Source organism: Manihot esculenta, chromosome 11, assembly GCF_001659605.2.
Source record: "Manihot esculenta cultivar AM560-2 chromosome 11, M.esculenta_v8, whole genome shotgun sequence".
Lineage (NCBI taxonomy): Eukaryota > Viridiplantae > Streptophyta > Magnoliopsida > Malpighiales > Euphorbiaceae > Manihot > Manihot esculenta.
In genome coordinates this window covers 32,965,335-32,981,116 of record NC_035171.2, presented here as the reverse complement: position 1 = coordinate 32,981,116, position 15,782 = coordinate 32,965,335, and the positions used below count along the sequence as shown (strand labels likewise).

The following is a 15,782-nucleotide window of genomic DNA, read 5'->3' as shown; positions in this document are numbered from 1 at the left end:
AAAGATTAATGACAATACCTATATTCTTGACCTCTCAGATTATATCAAAATTTTCAAAACGTTTAACGTGACAGATCTATTTCAGTATTATCCTACTGATTACAACTCGAGGTCGAGTTTTTTACAAGTGGAAGAGAATGATACGAAGCAATTAGTCTTAGATTTTATGGTAGATTTGAATCGGACTTAACTTCTGCTGGGACATCGGCCCATGATAGCTTTTTGAAAAGAAAATTTTGAGACGTATGACTTTTAAAAATGTGACTAGAGTAGCAGACTTATTATAAAATTCGAGATAAAAAATCTATCGTTTAGGGATCAATTTTGCATTTTTATTATCTTTTAAATTTTTTTTGTATTAGGATTTTTCTATTATAAATAGCACGTTTGCTATTTGAGATACTTTTTAAATTTTTAATAAGTTATTTCCAATATTTTATTTTTTAAATTTAATTTTAATTAAATATTATTGATTAAAATTTCTTATAGAATCTAATTTATTTTATTTTTCTAAATTTTATTTTAACTAAATATTTTTTATTAAAATTTTTGATAGAGTAGAATCTGCCTTATTTCATAATAATAATAATAATAATAATAATAATAATAATAATAATAATGCAGTAGAAAGGACATAGAGTTTTTTTAAAATAAAAAATAAAAAATTAGGGCATATGGTTATTCTTTTTCAAAAATAAAATAATAAAAAAAGTATAGAAGTTGCCAAGATGGGCCTCGAAATTGACAAGTTCAATGGGATTGGAGTTCAAATATATATACTTTTTCAAAAGGTGGAGAAGCTGTATTGGTGGAAAAATGGCCTAGCGGGCCGGTACATCATCCATTATATTGGAAAAGAGACCCAAGTCACAAGGTGAGGTCCAGCCTACTATCCAGATTACAAAAAAGTCCCAAAGTCGAAAAAAAACACAAGTCTAATCTTAGATAGAATGCAATTAATGGTCAGCACTTGCCGTTGTTAACGATCCTTCTCCAGAATCAAACAAAGATGTGAACCGAAATCCGGGAGCCACACTCAGAAAACCTTAAGCTCAAAGGTACTAAAAAGCTCAAAAACAAATCAAGTAGGGTAGAAAAGTCATATGAGAACCAATTACTATACGGTAGAGAAAATATGACTCTTCAACTATTTTTAAAAATAAACTCAATTACCACTAAACTAACTACAAGCATCTTGACATGTGATGAAGCAAAATATTTAGTTCTCTAAAAATTCAAGTATATGGGCAAAAAGGTAAGTTTATGAAGGAAATTAAATTAATAATGCTCAAATCTACGTATGTAATTAACATAAAACATAAATTACCTTAAAAATAAATAAAATAACATTAGAAAGGTAAATTCAAAAAATGATTATCTAATAATCATTAGATTTGTCAAAAAATCTACGAAAAGAGTATTTATAACTTTATCTTAAAGTATGGAGGAAGAGACTTCACTCTCTCAGTAACGATGGAAAAACACCAATATTCAAAATAAGCATAAAAAATCACTAAATGGCAGCAATAAGAGATGCCTCCTACACAAAATGAAAAAAACCAGATAATTTCTTATTTTTCAAAAATAGTTTAAAATTTAAAAAAATTGTTAAATTCGATATATTCCATCTCCAATATATTTAACGGAATGATATTTCAAGTTTCAATATGACCTTTTCCTCTTGCTATGAAGAGAGATTACTTTGATGATCCAGCTCATGAAAATTGTTAAGTGTATATCTAATTTTCCACCGTGTTGGCCTTCAAACATGAAGTTGTTTCAATTGTCCTGTAAAAGCAAATATGCAAGGTCATTACTGCTAACAGAAAAAGCCACCCAACCAATTGTGGGATTAACAATAATTAAAGTGAATCAATTCAAATTATACTATATTATACTATAATATCTTTTACCAAAAATAAAGAAATCAATTCGGTTACAGCAGCCTCACATCCTCACCAATCTCCATTCTATTCATTTTCTTCTCATGAACATTTTCAATCTTATAATCTCTCTTTTCCTCCCGTCGTTGGCACCGTTAATTCTCGTCGCCCGTCTTCCTCGTTGATCATGCCTTAGAGACTGCCTGATTGAATCTAACTCCTCCTTTTGTGGCATGTGGCTTTATTGTATCACTGATCGAGTCATGACCTACAGCTCAACCAAAGCCACCCGAGCTGAAGCTGGTCCAGGGGACTCGTTATTGTGTATAATCTCAAAATAAAAGGTATAAAGTAATATATTTATTTTTTTTATATTATTAATTAATTTTAATTTAATAATTCTACAAATATGATTTCTAAAAAATAGAAATGTATAGATATCAAAGTGAAATTCCAATCACTTTTTCAACGAATAAAACAAAATTTTTATATTTATATATGATATTATATTAATTTAACTTTTAATAATGAGACTGATATTAAGAATACACAATGAAATTATACTTTCATATATTATTAAAAAAATATCATATAATACAAAGAAATGAGTTGATTTTTCAATTTTTAAAAATGCATGAAATTTTAAAAATTTTATTAATTAATTTTTTTTAAAGATTGAACAGTATAAAAAATTTATTAATAATCGATATTCATTTTAAAAAATATATTAAAATATTTTTTAAAAAAATTATTATTTAATAATTTTGTATTGAAATATTTTAAAATTAATACATTATTTAATAATTAAAAGTAATTAAATTTTAATTTAGTATATCTTTTAAAATTTTAAAATATATTAATATATTTTTTAAAATACAATAATTAATTAATAAAATTTTTAATGTCATATAAATTAAATAGTAGTTTTCCTTGCATCGGTGGAAACAAGCCCAGCCCAGCCCAGCCCAGCCCAAGACACGTGAGAAGAGTCCCAGAGCAAGTGGATGAAGTGGCTGGCTACCCAAGGTCTATGGATTTGGTTGGTGAGGGGTGAGTGGAACTCTCCGGAAACGCGCGCAAATAATCGTCTTTCTCTTTACTCTACAAAAGGCGCGCATCGCCGATTCGAAACTTTTCTTTTTGTTATGCGCCTCCCTTCCCTCTAAATATCACATCCTATAATATTTTTGGTAATTTTTTTCCCTTTTAATCGTATCATAATTAATACTTTTATATTTATTAATTTAACCATTACTTAAAAAAATTTAAATAACAAGTCTCAATAATGATAAATTTAGAAAAAATAGTATTTATACTATAAAAAAAGAAATGATAATTTATGTCGAATGGCATTATGATATTTTACTTTTAATATTTTTAATATATGAATTAAAATATTGATTACGGGATAATTTATAGACAAAAAGAAAAACGAAAATTTTCCACTCTAGCTCCCACGATCTCCACTAGTCTACAGCCTTATATTCTGGTCTGATTCCATTTTCCCAATCTCATCACTCCACGTCATCAAGGTAAAACAAAACATTACCTCTAATTTCACGATCAAGATAATGAAGCTAATTATCACACTTTTTTCAACAAAATTACCAGATTAAAAACCAATCTTATGGAGTAATATATTATATTTTTTTTTATATTTATTTTCGACAACGTATATCTTTCTTCCCTTCATCTTAGATAAAGCCAAAAATTGGCTGGATTATTGGCTTTTCATTTCTTTATTCTATAATACTCTCTATATACATTGTTATAGTTATATTTATTTTATCAAATAGTATGTTACGCCCAAATCAACTCAAAAATTTTAATCTCGAGTTGCGATGAAAATCATAGATACTTCAAATAGACCAAACTGTATGCAATTTTAACCTTCGATCAAACGGTTGATTATTATTATTATTATCATTATTTTCAATTATTTTAGAGGAGCTTCCCTCCACATCTTATATCCGAACCAAATTCCCTCCTTCCTTCTTTCCCTCGTTTTCTGATCCCTTTCTCTCTCCCGCTTTTTTTTTTTTTTTTTTTTTTTTCCAATACCAAATTCACAGATCTCTCTTTCAATTCTCAACCAATTCTTCTCCAATTCCATGAATCCTTTTCTTGCGACATCTCACGACAGCTCTTTCTGTAGTTCCTCTCTTTCTACCTGAAGTCGCCAAAAACCCTTGAAGAGGATTTCCATATTTCTTCTTTTATTCTGCTTTTCTGTTTCCTTTTTCTCCCGATGTCGAATTCCCAACCGCCAAACTCATCGACAAGGCTTCCGCAGCAAAACGTCACCCAGAATCCCTTAAAACGGCAGCTCCCTTTTTCTTCTATGAAGCCGCCATTTTCGGCCCCTGGTGACTATCATCGGTTCAGTTCTGAACCACGCCGAGTTGCCGATCATGATGTTGAGGCCATCGTTGTTAAACCTCCTGTGAGTATATCATTTCAAGGTTTCTTTTTCTTTTGTATAAATATTTTTCTATTTTCTATTTTTCTGGATATCTACTTAGTTTATGCTTTTGATCACTTTTTGCCAGTTTGTTCCCTCGAGATTAACGATTGGTGTTGAACTTAAGTGGAATTTAGTTTATTTACTTATTTATTTATTGTTGATTTTGGTGTGATTTAATAGATTTTCGCTGTGGGTTTCATAATTTTTTTGCGTATTATATGCTACTGAGGCCTTTTTCTAGTTGAATTGGTACATTTCACCTCAATTTATGCGTTCATTTTAAAACTTTTTTACTTTATGAATTATCTGTATTCTGTGATTGTCGTTGATTTGCAAGTAAATCTGCTGTGCTAATTGCAATTGTATGACCCAATTACTCGTTCCAATTTGAGATATTTATGCATGTAAGAGGTTAGTCAGGGGTAGTCAAGATAAAAGCATTTCTTTTCAAGAAACTAGATCGGCCTTTTGTGTATTATGACTTAACTTCGGGTGTTTGTTCCTCTTGGTAGTTGTAACCCCTTACCTTTGGCAATAAAGTTTAGCCATCTGCGAAGTTAAATGCTGCTTTCAGCAACCATTGTCCTGTATATACACCAATCATAATGTTGAGATACTGAATATGAGTCCTGTTAAAAACTAAACATCCCATATGATTACACCTACTAAGAAGCATTAAACTTAGGCCTTGTTTGGTTCAAATTGCTGCCTACTTCCTGGGAGGTGAACTTGCTGGAAAGTAATTTAATTGTGCTAGGGGAGTAACTAATAAAGGAGACTAGTACTTTGACTTTCTAGAAAGTTAAGAAAAATGACCAACCAATCAAGCAAAATTTTAGCACTTTTTTGAACTTGAAGTTCATGAGTTGAGTTACCTCCCAACTAAACAAGGAGTTGAAACTTTTCAAAACAAATTGTATTATAAAGTTATTTCAAGATGCAAAAGGGTAAAGCTTACAATCCATAAATTTACTAGGTCTAATCTTTCAATGGACTGAAACTCAAAATCTAATCTCATGTTCCATGTTGATTTTAGTTATAAAGTTTGTCTTACATAAGTTTCCCAATTGTGGTACCATGGTGAGCAAACAAGCTCACATGGACATTCACATTGTAAATGCTCAAACTTTCTCTACATATGTGCATTGGGATGTCTAGTAGTTACCTTTGCACCCTTACTCTAACCATATATTCCACATGCCTGCATTAGGATGTTTAGAGTACTATACCAAGCCCTAATCATTTTTCATGTTTCTGGCTATGGCATCTTTATGAACCTTTATTATTATTGTTATTTTAAATATTTGAGTCTTAAGTTCAACCCTTATCCCCACTTACTATTTCACCTCTAAATGCTCACATGCCCACATCTAAATTACTCCTTAGATACTTTGAATTTATGGCATCTAATAGTATGGTCATGACTCATGAGTAATAGAGGACACTTTGATGTCCTTGTTTAGATTAGTTGTTAAATCCAAATTGATATCATTTTCTTTGGTGCTTAAGTGTTCTGAGATCCATGTTTCGCTCGAGTGAAATGCCATTTTCCATGCATGACAGAGTTAAGTGAGGGAAGGGGGAGGGAGAGGTGGCCAGAGGGAGAAAAATTTTATTTTTGGTTCACTGCTTAGATTGATAAGATACACTAGTGGAGTGGTACTTGGAGTGGTGTTAACCGAAAAACCACTGATTTAATTGGTTCAATTTGGTATAAGATCTTAGATAACTTTGGTTCAAGTTTTGGCGGAAAACTGGTAATTAATCAAATAGACCAAAATAAGGCTTTCACAATTATTCCTCTAGATAGGCCTGTGTATATTTATATAACTATTTGATGTGGGATATGACGTGGCACTTTTGTTTTTCTTCCTTTAAGTTGTTCTTGTTTACTGAGGTAAGGTTGGGCATCAGGGTCAGCTCTCAAAAGTTGTATAAGAGATGTCTGTGCATTCCTCAGTGGGAAGCAAAAAGTCAGGAATTTACCTGTTCTGCATTGTTGAGAGCATAAGATGATTTAGTGTAGTCTCTGTTTCTGAATGTCTTACAAGGGTTGTTACCGGCAGATGTACTGTGCTCAAACCACTTTGATGGGAGAAAACTTTGGATTGCCTCAACTGACTGCTTTGCACTGTTAAAATTTCACATTTAGGACAGAAGTGGTTGTAGTGCTCCTAGTAATTACTAGTTACTGTGATTCTTCTGTAAGCAAAATTATTTCAGGTCAAACCAATCACTGGTACTTGGTAAGATACAGGATCTATAACGAGCGGGCATAAAAGATATATCTATAGGCAACATCTCCAGGTTTTAATTGTATGGCAGTGTTGTTATTCGGTTGTACTAGGTCTTTTTTCCAATCATTTAAAAGATTTGTTTTACAAGGAAAAAGGAAAGAGATGGTAATTATGATGTTATTATCAAGAAAAATAGCTCCAGGCATATGCTTGGTTGGATGGTTTCCTTTTTTGAAACTTGAAAGTTGGTATCATTGTATCAGGATTTCTACACTGCCTTAATAACTGTACGAATTTAACTTGACTTCTATTTTTTTCAATGGATATCCCGGCTAGCACATGCGGATAACTTTGTGTCCTTTTTCATAGATCTGCTGATAACTTATTGTAATAATAAGTTCTCATTTCAGAGTACTTTTCCCCTTCCCTCCCTCATCCCCACCCCACCCCACAGCATACACAAGACAACCACAAAAAATGGAAAAAAGTTGCGTAGGTTAGCACCTTTATGTTGCCAGGTGTATATGCATGAACACTCAATTGAAGTTGGTGAACATGTAAATTGTTGTTCTAAAGCTTGACTGGAGTTCTAACTTCTAATTTGTTATCTTCTTTTTCTTTTTCTTCTTTTTAAAAATCTTATTTATACAGTGCATATGTAACTAATTGTGGTTTAGAAAAAAAATTAAATGGTGTGTATCAGCCATTTAAGCGGAAGAGTGATGCAGCAGATCATGAAGCTGAATCCAGTGAGTGGAACACTAGTACTGGCTTCACAGAAGTAGTCAACAGCCCCCTCCAGACACCCGTATCTGGAAAAGGTGGAAAGGCACCCAAAACATCTAGGCTTTCAAAGAGCAGTAAATCTGGACCCCAGAATGCTGCTTCACATCTTGGTGAGCATTATATAATAAATTTTCTCTGGAATATTGGCTCTTCTAATGGTCGGGTCAGTATGGACTAACAATTGAGCCGTATTTTGGATTTCTTTCTGATTCTGGAAAGATTCTCTCCTCTTCTCGCACCAAAAATGTTAAAGAAAAGGAAAATGAAAATGAAAAAATAATGAGAAGAATATATTTTTTTTAATTGACAGGTTCTCCTGGAAGTAATCTTACCCTGACTGGTCCCTGTCGTTATGACAGTTCCCTAGGTAAACTCTATTTCTTTCATGCATTTGTGATCTTATATTGAAGCCAAGTTGTTGGCATCATTAGGGGGCACTATCTCAAATGGCTTTTTGAGTAGAGAGTCTATCTTGGAAACAGTAAAATATTATGTGATTGTGCCTTCAGGTCTCTTGACAAAAAAGTTCATCAATCTGATCAAACATGCTGAAGATGGTATTCTAGATCTTAACAAAGCCGCAGACACTTTGGAGGTGACAGTTAATTATTCCCATCTAATCAATTTTGCAATATAAAGTTCATTCGAGAGGTTTCTATGACTACAGGTGCAAAAGCGGAGGATATATGACATAACAAATGTCCTAGAAGGAATTGGTCTGATAGAAAAGAAGCTCAAGAATAGAATACAGTGGAAGTATGTACATATCGCTTTCTCCTTTTCCTTTTCCCATTATTTTCCCCATTTGATGTCATTTAGTGTCTAGAATGGTGTTGGTTCTTGAGTAGTTATCAATAATGTTGCATTTTATAAGTCATTGAATATTTTATTGATGTCAGGGGACTCGATGTCTCAAGGCCAGGGGAAGCAGATGAGAATGTCTCTAGTTTGCAGGTATGCATTATTTGACAGTTTGCTTCTTGACTTGTACTTTTGGATTAGCACAGGTTCTCTTCTTTTTGACATAGGATGTTTCTTTGTTCTATTTTGGTATGTCTTTTGTTTTTATTTTTCAATGACTGAAATGTTTTAAGAACTACTTTGACGGTATTTTTGGTGCCATCTGGAAGTAACATGCTTTCTTATTGGAAAACTAATTATAAGTATTTGATAGTTAGCCGCAGAGAAGTGCCCCTAATTTAGATTTATTAAGGGGTGCTTTCCAGCATTGGCAATGTTGCGATTACAATGAATAAGTTTGAATTAGAAATATCCAGATCTGCTGAATGGATATTATTGAAGATTTTAGTTTCATTGAATTAATTAGTATCACTTTGAATAACAAATTCTTGCACTGGACAGAACTTGGAATGACAAAAGCCTTCCTAAGATATAGGTTTTAGCTTTATTTCTTGATGGGTTTTTCTCCCTTGCAGGCAGAAGTTGAAAACCTTAACATTGAGGAACACAGATTAGATGATCGAATAAGGTTATGTGTTTTTCCCCTGTGTACATGCAACTCCCACAAGTTGCTAATTTGCATCTTTTGGTTTGTGCTGATTTTCAAATTTATTGCAGAGAAGTGCAAGAAAGATTAAGGGACCTCAGTGAAGAAGAAACTAACCAGAAGTAAATTTTTCTGCCAACGTTTGCATTAAATTACAGTCTTTTACACAACATTATTATTTTAACTGATGAAATTTTGCCAATTTGTGTTTCACCATTTTAGGTGGCTTTTTGTCACTGAGGAAGATATCAAGAGCTTACCCTGCTTTCAGGTTTGTTCTTCTCTTTGCTTCATTATTACTTGAGGTTTTATACTTGGTTCTTGGTCTGTCCCTGGACTTCTAATACATTTTTTCATCTTGTTACTAGCCGAACATCTAATTTCTTGCCTTTAACAGAATGAAACCTTAATAGCAATTAAAGCTCCTCATGGCACTACTTTGGAAGTCCCAGATCCCGATGAGGTAATCCCATAAGCAGTCCATCGAGGAAAAAGTGCAAAATTTATTTGTGCATTCTTGCTCATTGTGGGCCTCCTCTTCTGCAGCAGGCTGTTGACTATCCCCAGAGAAGATACAGGATCGTGCTTAGAAGTACAATGGGTCCCATAGATGTTTATCTTGTCAGGTACTGTTGCTTCTAATATGTTTTATATGGCTGGTGAGTAAGAATGGCAATGGTTGGGTATTTTCTGGTATCTCATCCAACTGACCCATTAGGACGAGTTTAGGCAGTATATAATTGGATTTGGGAAGGGTTTGAGTTTAGAAATTAGTATCCATGACAGGTTCAGGTTGAATTTGGATTTTATATATTAGATGCCCATTATCCAAACCTGTTTATATAATGTATAATGTATTCTTTATAATAACATATACATCTTTTCTATATCTAATTTTTAAATAAAGTTTATTAATGAAAGATATATTTTGTAGAGATTAAAAGATATGAAACTAAAAGGGTGTTGGTATTCTTCGAGTTATAATACTCGAGTTTAGGATGGATTGAGATAGTTTAAGATAAATTTTAAGTTGGTTTAGTATGGGTTTAAGTATTGAAAATATTAATCAGGCTGGGTAGGGTGATTTTTGTGTATACCTACTGTCGCCATTCTTAGTGAGACACAACCTTCACTTTAGTGGATTAGTTGCCATTGAATTTTTTGACTTCTAATGAACTGTCCTGATAGCTCTCCCTCATGCCCTGTTATCTTAGTCAATTTGAAGAGAAATTTGAGGAGATTCATGGTGTTGAGCCACCCAAAAGTTATCCATCAACTTCAGGCTTTAATGAAAATCTAGCGACTACGATGGTCCCTGGGGAGAGCAGGGAAAAGGAGATTGAAATGCTGGGACAAGACGATCATAGAATGTGCTCAGATCTCAACACCTCACAGGACTTTGTGAGTGGGATCATGAAGATTGTTCCCACAGATGTAGATGTATGTCTTCCTTTTGGTTTTATTGCTTTTATGTATGCAAGAAATGAACTATTTTTCACATTTTGCATATATTTATAATTTTGTATATTTGCTTGTTGGCAGAGTGATGCGGATTACTGGCTTTTATCAGATGCTGGTGTTAGCATCACAGACATGTGGCGCACTGAACGTATCCTTCTTAAAGTATTGCATTCTGTTTGCCTAATATAGATTGAGCTTTGTATTCTTAATTCCCTAACTCGCTAAAGCTGGGGTTGAGTGGAGTGAATTTGGTACACTTCATGATGACTATAGCATGGCAAATATCAGCATACCTCGACCCCAGACTCCACCATCAAATCCAACAGAAGTGCCTTCTGGTGCTAATACTACTGCAGGTTGAAATAAAGACATCAAAGATACAGGAGCTTGTTTTTGGTTGGAAAACAGGTGATGCCTGCATCTAATGCATCTCCCTTCAGCCTTGCAACTGCTATGGGGGGCTTGGATGAGTGGTTCCTTGGATTTGGATCATAATGTTCTTGAAGTCATACTGAGGAACCAAAGAATAGGAAATAGCTCTTGCATTGTACAGCACATTGTAATATTGCAATCCATGTAATCCTGACGGAAATAAAGTCACTAATGTTTTTTTTCTTCTTGAATTCATTCTTGTACATTGCTCTAACTTTGGTTTTCTTGAATTCGATAGCTTGCCAACATGTAAGATATTATGTGACTGGGAAAAATTTTATCTGACTAGAAGTGGAAATGAATTTGTTTAGGATCTTGAACCCACCCCTCTTCCTCTTTACAATGTTATTTTTAAACCACTCAACACGAGCACAAATGAAAAGCGAGGATGACTTGATAGTATGAAAATTATATGGAAAAGTGACTGCAATCACCTAGATCACTTGGATTGATTCAAAATGCTAACCTTAGTTGTCTGTGAGACATCAATGCCAAGTATCTGTGGTCTTATATATTAGCTGGGTTCATTTCAGAGAGTTCTAAAATGAAATTCTGAGACTCGAGATCATGTAGAACAAGAACATAACGCGCACAATTCACATATGAGTTACTTCTCGTTATCTACTTTCTTGCCAATCCAACTGGCAACAATGGGAGTGAGAGCTACAGTAGGGGGAAACCTTATTGGAGATGCAGCCTTGTGTGCAGCATATGCCAAAGCAAAGGTCCCAACCTTTTCCCCTGTCTCATCAGTAGAAATTCCCACCTGAAAATTTGCAAGCTCAATCAGTCGTTGTATGTAGGACTTAAAAAGTAGTAAAAGCTGGCTTCATATGAAATTTGATTGCTTGATCTCACCTTCTGCAGCAAAGCTTGGACATCGACTCCTGCACTAATGAGTGCATAACAGAGAGAGAAGGAGATCAAGGACAGTGTAATGGAGGTGGCCAGGTATGCTCCTCCATATTTTGCTAGAAGCTCCTTAGCTTGCTCTCCCTTTGATTTCTTTTCCTCGCCATCATCTTCCCTTCTCCCCTCTTTTGAACTGAATATCTTCATCATCATGCACATGTGAAAATAGTTATATACATGAGATATCAGTTTCTCAAAAGCAATTAAATATAATCGACTAAACATCGAATTTCAGGGATAATTATTCTAATAATCACTAACCGTGTCGCTTAAAAATTCCCAGTAGCAAACACATACGGATGAACCAGTAGAAAAATTGACATTAAGCAAGTGCAAGAGGAAAAGAAGAAGAAGAAGGAGCGAAGCAGAGATTTGGATAATTGGGTACCTTCCAAAGACCAGCTTCGAGACCATATTTTTGGGTAATTTCCTCAGGTGAAGGAGATGGGATATTTGTTTCTTCTCTTGTCTGTTTTATGGCTTTGGGGATAAAGTGCTTAAAACTGGATTTGGGAGGTTGAACGGAGCCAAAATAGTAATCGTTGAAGTTTCTCCTACTGATGAGAGAAGTAGCAGAAAAAAGAGGAGAGGCTTGCATAACTATGGCCATCGCTATTAGTAAGCTCCAGCCAGGGAAAAAGGTTCTCAATCTATCTATCAATCAATCTATCTCCAGAACATGAAACTGTTGGATTTTAATATCTGCTAAACAAAATAGAGAAAATGAAAAAGGAGAAACGGGGGGAGCTTGTATGCCAAAACTTCCCTAATGGGAAGACTAAGATGGGTGGTGCAGATAAGAACTTGAATTAGTCGGACGAGGACATTTCGGTCATTTGCGCTTTCACGAGTCAGTTGTGAAACCTATGGTCCCCTGAGAGGCCAAGTATATAGCAACTTTATCACAGCGACACCTTGAAGAAGAGGATAACCTTTCACTTGCCTTGCCAATGGAAGAGGATATGAGTTGCGGTGGATCAAATAAAATGAAATACCGGTAATTGGCTCACTTATTTTTAATTCTCGCTTTTCTTTACTTTTTATACAAGATGTAAAATTGTATTAATTTTAATAGCTAATTAAAATTTAATCTTTAAAATACCCAACTATTATAAACATAGATTTCTAATAAAATTCCTTTATAAATATATAGAAGTAAAAAGATAATAATTAAACATTTATAACAACACAAAAATTAATTAATTAAAAATAATGCAAGGAGAAAAAAAAATTGAAATACTCATAGTTTTAATTGTAAAATTATAATTTTGAGTTTCATTGTTGTAACATATGTTATATTATTTTAAATGCTTAAAAAATAAAAATAGTAAATGGGGTAGCGTTATCTATTGTATTTGTGGGAATCTTAAGACACGGATAGCTAAATCCTAACCATATTAATTAGGAACACATAAATTATAATTAATTTATAATTTTTGTCTTATGAATTTGAGTTATTTTATATTACTCTCTATAATTACTCTATTTTATTATTTTAATAATCTTACCTCAATATTTTGGTTTTTCCTGAGCAATATATATAATTTATAATTTTATTTTTTTTTATTTTTGATGTATGTCCATAGTTTAAATATTTATTTATTAAATTTAAATAATATTATATAACGCTCACATTGATATTTATTTTATTATCTTATAAATTTAAATATCTTATTTAATAATTGATATTATAATAATTATTTTAATATTTAATATTAATACTAAAAGTTGAATTGTCATTATCAAATGACTGAATCATATTATCATTAATTATCCTACGATTAATTTTTTTTTAATTTTATTTTAATAATCTGATCTCCATTTACTTATTTTTTTATTAATATATATTCCAAAATTCAAATATACTTTAAAATATAAATATAATCAAGAACATATTATCAAATAATTTAATATCATCAAGTTATTTATATTCATTTTCCTAATCTTTAATTTAGAATTTAAATATATTTGTCAATAATTCAAAAAACCACTTATTATCAAATTATCATTTTGCGTTATTTAAATAATTTTATCTTAAAAAATTATTTTTAGTGTTTATGTATATCTAAAATTCAAACTTTTTAATTTTAAATAATAAAATTTTATCCGCTTAAATTTTAAATTCAATTACAAAATCTTCCTATTTTCCTATAATATTGGTATACAAGTATTGATAAATTGTGAGATTTTAATTTCAAAATTCAGTAGGAATTGTAGTAATGGATAGATAGATGAGTTCATGTCTTGGCATGCAACAAATTTTAAAACTTATTATGTATTTATTTTCAATTATATGTCTTAGGAAAAGTAGAACCCACGGATTTATTATTATTTTTAAATTTCTTTTAATAATCCTTCAAATTAATTAATAATCAGTAATCACAATAGAGAATATATTGATTAAGGTATCAATTAACACAAAATGCTACTAATTATTAGTTTATAGTTAGAAATTATAAAGATATCTTAAGAAAACATTTGTCTGCATTACAAGACATCAAATCCACTTAATTATATTATTGCCACAATTAAATCCTAAAACCTTCTGTTAATTATTTCTTTTTGGTAAACCATGATGCTCAATGAAGCTATAATTATTATTAACTCTACTTTATACATTGTTTTTTTCTTTTTTCTTTTTTTTAAAGAAAAAAATACTCTACTTAATTTATATAAAAATAATAATTTTTGAATCGAATATTTATATTTAGCTTTTCATATTTATTATTAGATTAGGGTATATAATAACACACTATTCAATAATTACGTACTAAATTCATTTTCCAATAATAAGGTGCGAAGGCTCGAAATCATATTAGATTAGGGTAATGTGTTCTGGGAAGTTTCAGATTAGGTAAGAGATAAGGTTTATCGTGAAAATGATCAATCTCTCTAACCCCTACGTTAAGTCAAATGCCTTAAAGACCTGTCTTCCTCAGCAATTATGTAGAAAATGTCTCCCACCCAAATACACCATCTCTCATTCCACGACTGAATCCTCACAACGACTCCTACCAATAAAGCCTTCTTTATGTTCCACAAATCTATTTTATATGATATTATTGTTCTCTCTCTCTCTAAATTATACTCTCCCCCCAACCGCCCCCTCTGCAATGCCCTCCACCAAGAAAAAGTTTCTTAGTAAAACAGTGCTCACAGCAGCAAATTCAGGCTGCGGCTGTCGCAGGTCAAAACCTTCAGATGTACATGAGCCTAGTGCAGTGCCCAGATCAGCCGTTTCTCATCAGACGGATCCTCCCACTTGTATTTCTTCTTCAAGCACTCGTCACAAAAGCGGAGGCAATGAAGAAAGCTGCACTTCCACTATAACAACGTCCGTCTCTGATGAAAACGATCCAAAAGATTCCAAAATCATCAACAGCATTGCTGTGGTGAAGGATTCTAATGATCCATATCAAGATTTCAGGCATTCCATGTTGCAAATGATATTTGAGAAAGAAATCTACTCCAAAGATGATCTTCAGGAGCTTCTGAATTGCTTCTTAGAGCTGAATTCTCCTTACCACCATGGCCTCATCATTCAAGCATTCACTGAGATCTGGAATGATGTCATCTCCAAGAAGCTCAATAAGTCGCAGAATTAAGACACGTGACTCACAGCTGTGCATGCACAATCGCACGTGTGGTTTGTATCCCAGTTATTAACAAGTAGGAAACTTCCTGGGAGGTTGATCGAGAAGCAAAGCAAAAGCAATTGGTTGTGGCGGATAATAATATAGTAATATATAATAATTATTATTTTTTTCCCTTTGATAACATAATGGATAGAGGCAACTCTTCTAATTTTTTGTTTGTTTGTTTGTTTATTTATTATATGAGTTAAATGGGAGTTGTTGGCTCCTTTTTAAAAAAGAAAATTCATTCAATAACTCATTGTAATTATACATTGCAATGTCATTTTATTTCATTTGATTTTCTTCTCAAGGCACACGCCCACAAACTTACTTTCCTCTGGGCCATCCTCATGTCCATCATCCGTAGTTTTGGTTGAGAATCGACGAGTTTGGTTATTTTCCATAATTCATAACCCATATCCATCATCACAGCTAAAACTAGCCCTTGGTAATCTTTTGTTACAA

The 15,782-nt window shown here is 32.6% G+C and overlaps 3 protein-coding genes across 5 annotated transcripts; 2 read left to right on the top strand and 1 right to left on the bottom strand.

The window, feature by feature from the left end:
- The first annotated feature begins 3,749 nt into the window (after positions 1–3,749).
- LOC110626568 (transcription factor E2FB) lies at positions 3,750–10,961 on the top strand. 2 transcript variants are annotated; one of them, XM_021772551.2, is made up of 14 exons: positions 3,750–4,326; positions 7,288–7,480; positions 7,681–7,737; positions 7,880–7,965; positions 8,038–8,126; positions 8,270–8,324; positions 8,807–8,859; positions 8,949–8,999; positions 9,100–9,148; positions 9,275–9,340; positions 9,427–9,503; positions 10,092–10,317; positions 10,420–10,486; positions 10,566–10,961. In XM_021772551.2, the coding sequence occupies exons 1-14, from the start codon at positions 4,132–4,134 to the stop codon at positions 10,697–10,699; spliced, it is 1,398 nt and encodes a 465-aa protein (XP_021628243.1). In that variant the 5' UTR covers positions 3,750–4,131; the 3' UTR covers positions 10,700–10,961. The 2 variants fall into 2 exon arrangements, with proteins under 2 accessions (XP_021628243.1, XP_021628242.1); XM_021772550.2 differs by having other exon boundaries at positions 9,424–9,503.
- Positions 10,962–11,183: 222 nt separating this feature from the next.
- On the bottom strand, positions 11,184–12,460 carry LOC110626569. Of its 2 annotated transcripts, none has more exons than XM_021772552.2 (3): positions 12,071–12,460; positions 11,629–11,823; positions 11,184–11,536 (listed from the first exon to the last, which is right to left on the bottom strand). In XM_021772552.2, exons 1-3 carry the CDS (start codon positions 12,290–12,292, stop codon positions 11,378–11,380), a joined length of 576 nt encoding a protein of 191 aa, XP_021628244.1. In that variant the 5' UTR covers positions 12,293–12,460; the 3' UTR covers positions 11,184–11,377. The 2 variants fall into 2 exon arrangements, with proteins under 2 accessions (XP_021628244.1, XP_021628246.1); XM_021772554.2 differs by having other exon boundaries at positions 11,944–12,170.
- A 2,172-nt stretch (positions 12,461–14,632) lies between these two features.
- Positions 14,633–15,545, top strand: LOC110627142 (transcription repressor OFP8). Its single transcript, XM_021773387.2, has one exon. The coding sequence runs from the start codon at positions 14,736–14,738 to the stop codon at positions 15,285–15,287; it is 552 nt and encodes a 183-aa protein (XP_021629079.1). The 5' UTR covers positions 14,633–14,735; the 3' UTR covers positions 15,288–15,545.
- Positions 15,546–15,782: the final 237 nt, after the last annotated feature.

Bases quoted from the DNA above. Each gene is read 5' to 3' on its own strand.
- LOC110626568 (XM_021772550.2), top strand. From the start codon at position 4,132: ATGTCGAATTCCCAACCGCCAAACTCATCGACAAGGCTTCCGCAGCAA. The intron at 7,966-8,037 runs GTGACAGTTAAT...CTATGACTACAG, and splicing joins AAGCCGCAGACACTTTGGAG to GTGCAAAAGCGGAGGATATA. The intron at 9,504-10,091 runs GTACTGTTGCTT...CTGTTATCTTAG, and splicing joins ATAGATGTTTATCTTGTCAG to TCAATTTGAAGAGAAATTTG.
- LOC110626569 (XM_021772552.2), bottom strand. From the start codon at position 12,292: ATGGCCATAGTTATGCAAGCCTCTCCTCTTTTTTCTGCTACTTCTCTC. The intron at 11,824-12,070 runs GTACCCAATTAT...ATGATGATGAAG, and splicing joins TCGAAGCTGGTCTTTGGAAG to ATATTCAGTTCAAAAGAGGG. The intron at 11,537-11,628 runs GTGAGATCAAGC...GCAAATTTTCAG, and splicing joins TCCAAGCTTTGCTGCAGAAG to GTGGGAATTTCTACTGATGA.
- LOC110627142 (XM_021773387.2), top strand. From the start codon at position 14,736: ATGATATTATTGTTCTCTCTCTCTCTAAATTATACTCTCCCCCCAACC.